Below are 14,762 nucleotides of genomic sequence, written 5' to 3' on the forward strand. Positions count from 1 at the left end.
ACTAATTTTGACTTTCTTAGGTTAAATTGAAATTGAAAGGTTACAGATAAATAAAATAAAAAAATTCTAAATGATATTGAAAGTTGTTAGCAAATATAGGATTATCAATTCTCTATAATAACAAATTGTTTTGATAAATTATCAGTAGGGCTAGAATTTTAAAGTATATGCTTCTTTTTTTGTTATATGAGATAGAAATTTTGTAACCAAACCAAGTTATTTATTTAAACGGTAGGTCTTTATGTTCGGTTACTTAACTTCAAATATCTCTGTTTAAGGCAAAAAATTTAAAAAAGAACCAAAAACCTAATCTGATATGTGAAAACTCAATTCGAATTACTTCAATGGTTTTGAAAGAGAACGATTGACAGCTTACAATATAAAAAACAGCTATAATTTATAAGCAATTCAATTAAGATAGATGATATGTTTGATAGGTAATCTAGCTAGATATTAAATTATTAAAAAAAAAAAAATGCTAAATTATAATTATACATGACTATATTACTATAATAACCATTTAACCACTTAAACTTTAATTAAAACTTTGAAATAAAAATAAATATATATATATATATTCATAATTGTATATAATTTTACTCATAGCTTGGTTACATAGCTTACATTCATAATATTCGTGTAATATTTTTCCGACATTTTATTATTCACACACAAGCCGAACAACGTAATTTTCGCATAATGTCATCAAATGTTTTACTTAACACTTGGGCAGTACCTGAAATTACAATAAGCTAATTAACAATATTAAAGTTTATTGATTATTCATTGAAATTCACAGAATACATAAAAATATATAGAAATCATTATTAGTAAATATCAATGTTAGTAAATAAAATGAAACAATATCAATGCTTACCAGAAATCCATGTGCTTTCCATATATTGTTCGCGGTGCATTCTACCTTGTTTTGAAATTCCTGAAATTATAATAATAACAAATATTATTAACTATATTCCAACTAAATTCTTAAATGGGATTGTATTTAAAATTTAACTTAAAATATAAATATAAAATAAAATAGAACTTATTGTTTTTTTATAATAATAATATTTTATCATTTTAATTTATTTAGTTTATTTATTTTATTGTAAATAATAAATAAATACTATTAATTTTATAATTACCTAATAAACTTATGCCATCGGTCCAAAACGCAAACATAACAATAAGAAGTACAACAAAAAGTATTTTTCTTAAGTCAAACATTATTGAGATTTTAAATATCTATAAAAATAAATAGTTCAGTCATTAAAAATTATATAATAATAAAATAACAAAAGTGTTATTCAAGCAACAGTAATATTATAACGTAAGTCCCCATAAATAATGTCTTTTTAAATTATAACAATGTATTGAATAAAGTACAAATATATCATTTTGTCCAAATTTGAACTTAAAATGTGTATAAAAAATTGTTATGCTCATCCATTTTTTAGAATTTTTAGTACCATTAATTACTTATGGTGTATTGTGTTTTAAATTTTAAAACACCTTAGCTATAAAAATTGAAAGTTCAATACACTTTTACTAAAAAATAATTGTAATTTATAAATTTTCGTGGTTTTGATAAATTTTGTAAACATGTAAGAACATTTTTTTAAGAAGACTATTTTAAATTATAAATAGTTTCGGGTGGAGTATTTAATACCACTTTACATCGTAATCTAAATTTTCAATATTTATACAATATTGGTTCAAAATAATAAACTTTTATAAGATAATGTGTCAACATTTTGAAATCAAAAATGATGATAATATTTACTTCATATGAAATATCTAGAAATTAATTATCGTAAAAATAATAAATGAATAGATTGATTCGCTAAATATTATAACGGTTTAAATACAAAACTCTTAATTAATTGAAAAATTGGGTATTTTTTCGAAATAACACAGTAATATGAAGAAAAAAACATAATATAGTCATAAAATTACATATTTACAATATTAATTTGTCATATCATAATAAAAATTATATAAAGTATAGCATTTACCTGAAATGCTCTCAAGTATTACAACAATTAAAAACTTTTTGCTAACTAATAAATTCAAGAACATAAAAAAATAGTTTTAGTTTTGAATATCATTCTGCTGTGAAACACATTTATGTAATATTTAATCGAAAAAAAATTGTATTATTTAAGTATTTAATTAACACACTGCGACATTCGTTTCTGTGCAAATAGAATAAAAACCTTATACAGTGTTAGTTCTTATTAAACCAGAACTGTGCATTTAAGTATTTAATCCATTTAATTTTGGTAATATATGATAGAAATCACAAAACATTGAGAACCAGTTTTTTTATTTTATACATTAATAAAATAATTTTATTATTAATCAATAATTTAACTAGACATAGCAATAATATTTCTAATAAATATGCTATTTTTTTTTTTTATTCTTTTGTTATCTACGTTTTGTTTTTGTCGGTAACAAAACCAATTATCTACATTATGGATTCAATCTTTATTATATATAACAGAATATTAAACGTTTTGAATCAAATCAAATATACATCTATATAACGATGTATATGGTCATAGAAGACATTAGGTCATAGAAATTTTACAGGGTACCCCTGTGCAACTTCACTCCATCCATTAAAACTTTAAATACCTATAACCATAAACTACTTATCCACAATTTATTATACATATCAAAATACTCCATTATAATAAACTTAAAAATGTATCTATGTTATCGTATAAAAAAATAAAAATATAAGAAAATGAATAGGTAGACAATTTAAAAAATACAATTTATATAATTATTTCAGAACTTTTTTGTGTTTTTATTACTGACAATCACGAAAGTATTTTTTTTTAAACGTTAATTGTTTTTTAAATAATAAGCGGTTTGTCATAAAAAATTTCCCGTTTATAATTAGCTATAAACCTATAATACACACATAATATACACATAATATTTACGACTACAATTCATTTGCGCACAATTTCCAAAAAATAAAAAACTTTTTTCAAAGAAATTTATTCAAATGAATAAAATAGGCTGAAGTCCAATGACCAATATTATAGATAAGAAGCTTAGAAATTAAAACAGTATTTGAATTTAATATCGAAGTTTAAATTAAATTACTTATAGTATATACGTTATTAATATACAAAATATATTTATTTTTTTTGTGTGTTAATTTGTGATAAGATATATAATACGTACCTATAGCTAAGGGTCAGATAGGAGCTATTATAAATAAAATTAAACAATTATCTTTTGGAATTATAAAAACATTAGATCTAAAGCTATTCCAAACAGATCAACAATGATATTATGAGATTAAGAAAAAGATTTTTAAATTTATGTAATAATGATTGTGTAGGTATAACATTAAAACACATAATAATCAATAACCATGAAATCTGTTTCAAAAAATTTTTACAGAATATTAAATTTAATACAAGAAATATACAACAACACCAACCAATTAATTTCTTTATACAATTGTATTAAAATTATAGAAAAATTTGTTATTCGTACGCAAAAACATACACACAAACTGACATTCATAATGAATAAATAAAAACAACTCATGTTCATTTACACTGAATCATAGTATAAATACTATAATTTATACTACGTAAAAGAGTAATCGCGATTTTCTAAGGTTCAGACCATAACTATTCTCAATCCAATATTAAACGAATATTAAAGTATAACATAAATCATCTGAGGTAAAAATTACTAAATATATTTTTTTTACTATTAATAATTGTATATTTTATCTGTAAGTATAAAAATGAATTTTAATATAATTAATTAAATCAAATTTTATGAGATAAATTACGATCGAATAGATAAACATATAAACATAATATTATTATATAATTTAATTTTTGCTTATACAAAAATATTATAATGAGTAAATACAAAAGTTTATGACGATTAAAATATCCTTTATAGCAAGATAAGGAAACAACTATACATATATTATTATAGTTTAAAAATTGCATTCAAAGTCCTTATAAATTAATAAATATGTTCTAAATACTTAACTCTAATCTAATCTATGTATGGTGTATAAATGATAATTGTTTGCTTAGTTAAACTAAGCTTACTATTGATTAATTTAATTATTTTATAATATGTCAAAAAATTAATTGTCTGTTATATCATACATTCCTGATGGTATTTTTTAAAATTTAAGTTGTTGTTGTTCTATTAGGTCAGAAAAATTTTTTTTTTTATATAGAAATTAAATAAAATCGCAATAATGATTGGATTTAAGAAAACATGGTCATATGTTTTTCTCGTAATTGCAATATTTGTGTGTTCATCGTATGGTATGAATTTATTAAGTGAGTATAATGAGATACATAATTTAAATGATAAAAATTAACTTAATGAACAGAACCTCTCATTTTTTTTTTTTTTTTGGAAAAATAATTTAGACTATTTTAGTCCCTATAAGTTAAATTTATATATATAGAGATAGTATACGATACAGTTTATATACTGTTGTATAAGTACTATAATTTTAATCAAGCTTTATTTTAAAAAGCGAACTCTACTAATGAGTAACTATAATGATTGAGACATTGTATGATAAATAACAATACACATAATTTTAAAAACATTATCTAAATCTGAATATAAAAATGGTTTTATAAAAACTATAATATTCAATTTTCAGAATCTAATAGGTCTTTTATGGACGACAAATTTTCCTATAGTAAGCATGGTTATTTTATACTATAGTGTACTATAAGTTTTATACATATTTTGTTGTAACTTTTATAGCGTAGTTGTAAATATTATATGGTCTAGTTTTTCAGTTCAATACTGTTCTGTTATTCCAAATGAAAGTCCCAGCAAGATATTTTACTGATTAATAGTTTTGAATATTTATGAATAGATAATAAAATTTATTGAGAAAATATCATTTCAGATATTAGCCATACTACATATTTTAAAATAATTTAATTCAATGATATGGTATTTATATTTTAGTACTAATATTTTTAATGAAAAAAGATTAAACTCAAATCAGCACTTTGACATAGTTTCTTATTATTATTTTATGATTAACCATTTTAATATGATGAAATACTACATAATTTTAATAAAACAAAGTAATACTCTGTTTACTAGACTATTATATGAAATTATAATCATAGTTTTAGATTCTGAGCGGAGCAATAAATGTATTGATTTTACAATAATAAGGGTTTTTATATATTGTTTTATGTATGACACTTTCGATAGTAATTCGGATGTAGTTTCTGATAAAAAAAAGATCGTGTTGGTGTGGGATCAAAAATAAAAAATTTTAATTATTTTTCAAAATCATCATGAAAGCCAAACCAAAAGTTATGAAAAATCACGGGTTACCAGTTTTCAACAAAATCAATTTTATTTTTTTAGTTAAACACAAAAATAAATAATCCTAGACAGTTGAAATTTTTACCAAATATTTATGGTAACATTTTTACTACACGTAGTATAATATTGAAAATATTTCAATTCTTCTTGAGCTATTTATAGACAATTAAAATGTTCAACTTATTTTAGATTATTTTTATTAGTGGTAGTAAAAATTTTCTCGTTTAAACAAAAAGTTAAGCTAATACAAGATTCCTTATAAATTGTTCATATTTTTATCAAAAAATATTAAATATACATAGGCATAGTTTATTCTCATTAGTATTTGAAGTTTATATTTTGCCAAATTCCATCAAAATCACGAACATTTGTGAATTGTTGTGTTGTTAAAAATATTTAATTTCTCAATTTTTATAGGTTAGACCTAGAAATCGAATATAAAGTTCCTCGTAAATAATGAATTTATAAAAGACTAAAAAATATTAAAACAACAATTTTTTATAATAACTTAAAGTACAAGTTTGTATAAAACCAGATAATTAATAATTGAAAGAAAACGAACAATTTTAGTTACTTTGTTTTAATTCAAAAACATTAAAGACTTAATACTTTAAATATAATATTATAAATTATATTATATACCTATAATTAAATGTACTTAAATGATGTAGGCAGATTGTCTCCGCTTAGAAATGTTTTTCGTATACAACGATATATCGTAGAATTCAAATGTATTTAACAATGATTCGTTTGACAGTATACAATAAAGCGATACCCACTTGCACACCTTTTTATATTGTGTTTAAAATTACTTAATTTTTAGATTTTCAGCAGAATGTAGAACTCATGAATGAAATGAATGTACAAGATTCAGCATCCATATAAATATATACAAAATAATAAGGTCAAATAAAATATTTTCTATTTAAATAATACAATGTCATAATAAGGGATTTATTAATATTAACGTATTATATTTTTACAGGCACTCAACAATTTTCAATTAATTATGAAAAAAACAAATCAACAATTTTAATAGAAAAATTCATTCAGAAATATATAAATGTTCTATAATTTATTGAATTAAATAAAAATGAATAATAATTATTAAACAATATTTATCGAATTTTTTTGAACTATTATTTTATTTTAAAAGTATAATATACTTATACAGTATCTGGGTGAATACATTAAAGATATTGGAAATCAAAGTAAATATAATTTAATATATTTTTTTTACCGATGTTATTGGATAAAAAGAAAATTATAGTCCCGCTCTCCACTAAAAGTGAACAAAATGCTTTCGAAATAATATAGGTACAATAATAATTAATAATCACAATCTTTTAAACGAAAAAGTCTGCTTAAAAGATTAAAACGCATATGAAATAATTCATGTGCAATGTGCATTAAATATTTCTCAATTGTTTACTAGAACAAAAGAATAAAAGAAAATGCAATATTATTATTTGAATATTTCTATATTACTAAGTACTTATACGTATATTGTTCAAATAGACACAAGTGTATAAAAGCGTACAGAACATAACCCATTCCGATATCTAACCAAAACAAGTAGGTATCAAATTGTTGTTTTCAAAGAAAATGTGCATGCGTAAATCTAGAAGAAAAATATATTAAAAAAAATTAAAACATGAACGATTTGTTGAGGTGTTTTGTGCAATACTATTGGCACATTTATCCCAACAAATCGGAATTATCCTGTATGGTACCGTAATTCCATTGTAAATAGTGACTAAAAAAAATTAAAGGGTTAAATGGTGTCCAATACACACAAACTAAATAAACCAACAAAAAAAAACCGAACAAAGCAGAATCTTAATCATAAGAGACTGGCACTCATCTTCATGTCATAAGATTTTCTGCAGATACAACGTATACTATCATGACAGCAGATCAACTAACAAACAATATTTTCGATTCCACATTTATGTATTTTCTTGGAAATAAAAACTATAATAAGCCCTCTAATTTTTCTACCTCACTATTCTTAAAAATAAAATCACAATAAATTTCCCGTAACTATCTTCAATAACCAACTCCTCGTTACAATTAATATGATTATTATATTATTATGTATTTTACATCAATATTTTGATGTAATTTTATTTTAATTATTAAATTATAATGGTATAACTGAAAACTGATAAAAAATTATTTATTAATTTATAGTACAATTTAATTATATTGATAAAATTTAAAAAGAAAGTTTTAATGATATAAAAACCCACGGTCCTAGGGGTGGGAGAACGTAATCCTAACTTATTTTTTAAATATACAATAATTATTGTATATTCACTATCAATAGTGTTATTGTATACAGTTAATTATCATTTATCTTCAAAAATTCAAAATTGACATATTTTTTACTTTATTATTATTGCATCAATATTTTAGATTTTTATTGTTAATTTTATAAACAAATGATTAGATTTAAGAAAGTAATTCAACGTATATTTATTTTTTTTGTATAATTCTTTCAATACATTCCTACAGAATATTGAATGTTTAAAATGATATAATATGAAAAGATAAAATGTATTTTTATTGGTTATTGAATTTATTAAAACTATATAGTACTGCAGAACATTTTTTGTACAAATTGTAATCATGAAAAAAACACAAACTGAAAATGATTTAGTCGGTAAATACAAACAATTCATATTTACACAAAATTAGAATTTTACTTAAAATTAAAAAGTATAAAACTACAGTATAAAAAGGTTAGGTATGGGAAGTAGGTACATAAAATAGTAAATGAGTTTGTCTGTACTCATACTCTTGTATAGTTGTATTCACTCTAATCATACCTGTCTGTTCTCAATTATTTATTAAACGAATATATAAGTGTATATTATATTTTTAAAAACATACAAAGGTATACAAAAAAATTTTTTTACGAATAATAATATATTCATAGATATATTTTATGAAAATATAATGATCTATTATCGACTAAATTTTCAAAAATATATTATTTAATATTAACTATATTATTTTAAACTATTAAGTTAATTTGCCATCAAATTATTGGTGAATTTGTGTTTTTTCAAAACCTATTTGTACTAATTGGTTATATACACAAAAAAAATGTTTACTTGTTTCATAGAAACCAATAATCGTAATAATGATTGGAATTAAGAAAACATGGCTTTACGTTCTTTTCGTAATGACAATAATACTTGTATCTTCGACGTACGGTATGAGTTTATTAAGTGAGTATTGCCGGTATTGATACATAATTTTAACAAATAAAATTCTAGAGTTAAAATTTGGTTTTCTCTAAAAGTAATCCAGAAGACAAGACTTCTCATTTATGCCTTTCGAAAAACAATTATAACACTATTTCGGTATAAATTAAATCATTCTACTATAACCAACTATAACCATACTGTTTGGGTATTTCGACCAGTCTTACGATTAATTTACTCAAGTCGGGTCACTGGGACAGTTGGACAAGATAATTCCATTTCAATACCGGTTAATCTAGTTGGCGTGGTAGATCACACACCCAACACACTACCTACACACAATACGATAAAAATAGGTTGATCACGCTTTACAAAGGTTTCTATAAAAAAAAGTTAAGCAATACCAATCAAGCATTGCATTGGGTTTCATCAATAATTTAAAATCTACAAATAAGTATTTTATAATCCATATATTGTATTTTGTATTTTTAATACCAAAAACCAAAATTTAAATAGACATTAATTGATTTAAATCTATGTATAAAATCGATTAATGTACTTTACACCTAATAATATATTAAACCTTAATTTTAAATTTTCAGAAACACCATATAATAGGACAACGAATATGGTCTCCAAATATTCCAATAGTAAGCAAGTTCATTTATTCTGTGTATAATTAACTTTATAAATATTTAATTCGAACTTTCATAGTGTTGCATAACTGCGTAGAGGTTTTTATTTCCATTAATTATGAATATTATTACAGTTAACATTATTCTTTTGTTCCAAATCAGAGTTCCAGTTTAATATATTTTACTGATAATTAGTCACAGATATATAATATACATTTATTAAATAAATAATTTCAAATATTGATTATAAAATAAATTTTATAATTTATTTAACTTAACAGTATTATTACAACGGTTCACGCTATTATTTTTTATATTTTAGAACTAATATTATTATTGAAAAATTGAAAAATACAATCATTACGAATTTTAACATAATTTTTTTTCTCTATTATTGTATAATTTGCAGATTTAATGTAATGAAATATTGAATCATTATGTTATACATTATACTTTAGACCATTTATAAGTTAGATTAAAATGAAAGATGTTCTTTAACTATTGTATTTAAATTATATTTTTTCAGCTTTTCAACTCAATGACACACCGACACCAAATATATCATCATCCGTATAACTATTTACAAAATAATATTAAGGTTTAATAAAGTAATGTATTTAGATTACATCATGGTTATAAAAAATTGAATCTAATATTTAAATACAATATTATGTTTACAGGTATTCATCAATTTTCAAATGGTTATAAAAAATTATAAATCAATGAGCGTTCAATATAAAATTTAATTCAACACAACAATATTAATGTTATGTAATTTAACTATAAAAAATAATAAATAATCCAACAATAAAATTTAATAAACATTATCATGCAATATTTATTGTATTATTATTATTATTATTATTATTATTATATTGAAACAATTCATGTTCCTATTCCTATATTATACTATCATTTAAAATTTAAGTATAATTTGATATATTTTTTTAATCCTATTTTTCTATAAGGAAAGGATATTATAATTTATAACCCATTTTTTATGTGAACGAAAATTAAAGTACCTACAATTATAATTACAGTATTTTAAATTAGGAAATCGACTTAAAGAACGAAAAAAATTAATAAATGCATTATTATAAATGGAGAACGTGAATTAAAAAAAATATTAATTATATCGGGGATGTATTATCATTTTATCGACTGAACAAAATTACATCTAAAATATAATTCTAGAATATGTAGATATAGACCAGTAGTTCTCAACCTTTTTTGATTCATGTCACCTTTAGGCACTAGAATCAAACATCGCGTCACCCTAACTGTGTAATGTAAAATAATAAACAATCTTAGCTGTATATATTAAAATTATTCTTTTATTAAAAAAAAAAATACAGTACAGAAAAAATTAAAGTTAAAAAAAAAATAATGATTATATAAATTTAATGTGAAATTTGACCCTGGTGTTTTTTACAAAGTTGGGGAATCCTAGGGTTGATGGTGGAAAGAGCGAGTCTCATATCGTCTTCTATAGTTGTTTTTGTGAGTCTGTTGCGTTTTTTTGTTTTTATATTTGTTAGTGCACTAAAGCCATGCTCACATAACCAAGACGTAGAAAACTGAAGGAGCACTTTAATAGCCTTTTTCGATAATCGAGGGTATTCATTGTTAAGAGCCACCCAAAAGCTGTCTAGCGTAATCTCATTAAACTTAACTAGAAGCGTTCGGTCGTTCTTCAATTCCACTGCTTCCTGTTGTACCTCACAGTCATCTGTTTGTATCATGGAAGTAAAAGGGTTCCGAATCCAGTCGTAGTGTTCAACGTTTTAGAGATAACATTACACGGCGACTGTAGAATACTGACTGATGGCCGGTTAATGTTGAGTCGTTAAGACGTATGTAGCGGTATCGCAGCGTTATCGCACGACAAATTACTTATTAGTTATTACTAGGTACACGTGTTTATCGGACCAAAAGATTAAATATAAATAATACAAACTATTTTAAAGATACGAACTTTGAGGTATGTTATGTACATGACAGTGGTGGTATAGGTGTATAATATATGTATTATAAGAAATAATATGATTGTTTTCGAAATTTTATTATTATTATTATTAAATATATTAAATTCTGCGTCACCCCTAAGCTAGGTCCACGTCACCCTAAGGTGACATGTCACCCCGGTTGAGTACTACTGATATAGACCATAGACATAGACATTTATCTTTTAGTTTACTTGGTTTTAATTAATTATATTTCGAAGTATTCTTAATTTTTAAAAAAATGAATGTTGTAACTTGAACAACAATATAATGCAATAGCATAAACCAGTATCTTTTATTTGATTTTTGTTACAGAGCTAAAATATACTAATAATACAAAAAACTGAAAATAAAACAATTTTAATTTTGAATTCACATAAACATTACATTATTTAAAATAATATAATAATTTAAACATAATAATTGATAATTACATTAAGTAACTAATTATTAATCTAGTATTAATTTACTATTAACTAAGGACAATCATATGAATTAAAAACCTATTGACTATACAAATGCCTATGACATATTATTTTTCTATAACATTTTTCACACTAGCTATAAATATAAGTATATTAATAATATTATTCTAAGCCATTTAAAATATAACTATGTTATTATGATTTAAAAAATCACCATCTAAATCATGATTGATTATATTATTATATGAAGAATACTATGGTATTAATTAACGCGGTATCTTGTACAATAATGTATATCATATTATTATCATAAAAAATAAATAATTTCAGGGCCAATAAATATATTTTATTTAACACGCAAAACAATTTCTACAATATACGTTTAATTCTTAAAGGAATAAAATAAATGCTAGTCAATTATATTTTCAATTCTATATTATTTCAAAGTTCTGGTAGGTGTTGTTCAAATACACATAAATGCCGAACATAACACATTTCATAAACTATCAAAACAACTAGCATATTATTGTTTTAAAAAAAAAAATATGTTAGTCAATCCAGAAGAAAAATACTAAAATCAAAAAAATATATATAATATATATAAACGATTATATTGTTAAATAATTTAAATATATTCAAGATCAAATGTTTTAGCATCGATATTTTATACAATACTAATTACCTACTAATTAATATATTAATCTTCTTATATTTTGATACACATAACAATATTGCCAATATTCTCTATTTCTCTAGGTAGAAAGCCTATATAATATATTATATTAAATAAAAAATGTATATTATATAGGCTCTCTAATTTAAGGTATTCAATAATATTGATAACATTTTATTACAAATGTTCAGTATTGTTTTTAATTTTTTACATTTGGTGATCTATGGATTTCCATGCAATGTATCTATGCTATATGTTTTAACTGTTGAAGAGAATTTAATGACATATTTTGCAATTTCTGACAGTTAATTATTAGTGTAACTTCATCCTATAATCAACATAATACCTGTTGTCTAAAATAAAAACTCAAAAGTATCAAATTATTTAAATCTAGAGAAGGTATTTACATGTATAAACATTAATCACGAAGTGAACGTTTTTTATTTCCTGTAGTTCAGCTTGGTCGACTAATTAATTGTTAAACTTCCATTTTTTTCCAGCTAAAATTGAATTATAATCGATGCTTCCTATTCACAATATAAATCACACATCATATAGTTATAATAAATTATTATAATACTATAAGTTCATATTATCTATGGATAAAATTAATACAATATATTATGTTTATAATTTATTTGATCCTATCATAATATTATCAATTTTATTTATTTTTTTATGAAAATAAAAATATATAATGTTAATAATATACAACAATCATGGACGTAGTATGCATGGGGGCTATGGAGGCTATAGCCCCCACAGAAATGTATGTGGCCCCCTCAATTCTCATTTATTTTTTTTAAATTTATTTTCTAGAAAATATTAAACATAAGTCCAAAAAGATTGAAGGCTGAAATAACAATCTTAAAAAATATGATCAATAAAGAAAATTATGAAATAGATGACATCATACCCGTGGTTGTAGACAACAATATTTTTCCAAATTTTTATAAACTTTTGCAAACTTCACTTACTAATTACTATACCAATATTGTCTGCCTCATGTGAACGTTCATTTTCTGTTAGGAGGCGAATAAAGAATTGGACTAGAAATATCATGACAAATGATAGGACTACAAACTTGTCAATATTTCATATCGAAAGAGACTTATCTCGTCATACAATAGAATCTAAAAATGTACTCTATATTTTTTCAGAAAAACACAGACGCATATGTTTGATTTAATAATTACATTTTAATTGTTTTATTTTTTACACCTATATTGTATAATAAAATGTTAGATTAAGAAGAAATCAAATATAAATTAATTTTTAATTAGTAGGTAAAATAAGAAAATGTTCTCTTTCTTTTTAATTCCAGTTAAACGAAATGAGTTTTTTGAATGGTATATTTTTCTAGTCCTATATAGCCCTCACATACAATTATACCAAACTACGCTCATCACAACAATGTATATACTCATTTAAACTTTAAAGTAAACTATAAATGTATATACTATATGTGCACATTGTGTATTGCAAGTATTGAATTCTGTTAATACAAACTCAATTTTGAACTTAATAAATGAGTAACATTAACTAAGTACTTATTATCCTTATCTAATTATAAATTATGGATGTTTAATTAATCTTTAATTTTACAAATATTTATTATTTATAATTAATAAGTTTTCTTCGAAAAAATGTATAAAACCCCTGCGAGATAAACATTTTAATGTTTTCTAAATTTTTTTATATTATAAAATTAAAACAGTCGTATTTGTTCTAGTTTTAAGTGACCAGCACTTTGGTTTAATGATGTTTCACAGACTACCAAAACCTGATATTCATTTTAGAAATTTGATTTTTTAATATGCACATTTTCCCTTGAATTTGTAGAAAAATGTTGATTAAAATTATTTGTGGTATGACGTATTATAAGCTTTGTATGAAAGAAACACGTCATATAAAATATTAAAAAATAACATGTTTTGCACAGTAATTGTAATACCCACTGTATAAATATTATATCTAACCTGCTGTAGTTGCATTCATTATAATACGCAATATATATGATTTACAATTTTAAAAAAACATTCAACTTAACAATCATAAGATTTTTGTTTAATATCTAGAAACACAAATTATTATTATTATTTTTTTAATCATAAATATTAAAATTAAAATAAATATAAAATTGTCTTTATATTGTATTACATTTTAAAACATTCTGACCTAGCAAAAACATTTTATTGAAATGTAAAAAAATTAAATTAAAAAAAAATTGAAAATTCCAATTGTCTATCAATAATTAGGAGTCGAAATATTTTGAAAATTTTTTAAAAATTATATCATGTATATGAATATGATTATACAAACATTTTGTTAAAGTTTCAAGTATCTTTGGTTATTAATTATTATTTTTTTTTTTTTTAATTTTAACAAAAAATAAAAAATCGTCTAAGAAAAAATAGTTATTATATGTGTGAATATCTAATGTCAAAAAAAAT

At 22.3% G+C, this 14,762-nt stretch overlaps 1 protein-coding gene and 2 long non-coding RNA genes across 6 annotated transcripts; 2 read left to right on the forward strand and 1 right to left on the reverse strand.

Moving 5' to 3' along the window:
• Nucleotides 1-483: 483 nt before the first annotated feature.
• LOC114121316 (uncharacterized) lies at nucleotides 484-3,374 on the reverse strand. Of its 3 annotated transcripts, XM_027983583.2 has the most exons (5): nucleotides 2,016-2,130; nucleotides 1,784-1,797; nucleotides 1,146-1,245; nucleotides 878-937; nucleotides 484-736 (listed from the first exon to the last, which is right to left on the reverse strand). In XM_027983583.2, exons 1-5 carry the CDS (start codon nucleotides 2,077-2,079, stop codon nucleotides 666-668), a joined length of 309 nt encoding a protein of 102 aa, XP_027839384.1. In that variant the 5' UTR covers nucleotides 2,080-2,130; the 3' UTR covers nucleotides 484-665. The 3 variants fall into 3 exon arrangements, 1 of the variants encoding a protein (XP_027839384.1); XR_007603192.1 differs by lacking the exons at nucleotides 1,784-1,797; nucleotides 2,016-2,130 and adding an exon at nucleotides 3,202-3,374; XR_007603191.1 differs by lacking the exon at nucleotides 1,784-1,797 and having other exon boundaries at nucleotides 2,016-2,138.
• A 202-nt stretch (nucleotides 3,375-3,576) lies between these two features.
• Nucleotides 3,577-6,894, forward strand: LOC114121311 (uncharacterized). The gene is made up of 6 exons (XR_003592190.2): nucleotides 3,577-3,713; nucleotides 4,232-4,337; nucleotides 4,673-4,711; nucleotides 6,185-6,265; nucleotides 6,347-6,572; nucleotides 6,880-6,894. It is a non-coding gene; the product is annotated as an uncharacterized LOC114121311 (long non-coding RNA).
• Nucleotides 6,895-8,106: 1,212 nt separating this feature from the next.
• On the forward strand, nucleotides 8,107-10,045 carry LOC126549049 (uncharacterized). Of its 2 annotated transcripts, none has more exons than XR_007603193.1 (5): nucleotides 8,107-8,260; nucleotides 8,492-8,597; nucleotides 9,176-9,223; nucleotides 9,735-9,816; nucleotides 9,889-10,045. It is a non-coding gene; the product is annotated as an uncharacterized LOC126549049 (long non-coding RNA). The 2 variants fall into 2 exon arrangements; XR_007603194.1 differs by having other exon boundaries at nucleotides 9,735-9,806.
• The last annotated feature ends 4,717 nt before the right edge of the window (nucleotides 10,046-14,762 follow it).

Source organism: Aphis gossypii, chromosome 1, assembly GCF_020184175.1.
Source record: "Aphis gossypii isolate Hap1 chromosome 1, ASM2018417v2, whole genome shotgun sequence".
Taxonomy (NCBI): domain Eukaryota; kingdom Metazoa; phylum Arthropoda; class Insecta; order Hemiptera; family Aphididae; genus Aphis; species Aphis gossypii.

Coding starts and splice junctions, on each gene's coding strand:
- LOC114121316 (XM_027983583.2), bottom strand. CDS start 2,079: ATGTTCTTGAATTTATTAGTTAGCAAAAAGTTTTTAATTGTTGTAATA. Junction 938..1,145: donor CGATGGCATAAGTTTATTAG/GTAATTATAAAA, acceptor TTATAATTTCAG/GAATTTCAAAACAAGGTAGA. Junction 737..877: donor GGAAAGCACATGGATTTCTG/GTAAGCATTGAT, acceptor TTGTAATTTCAG/GTACTGCCCAAGTGTTAAGT.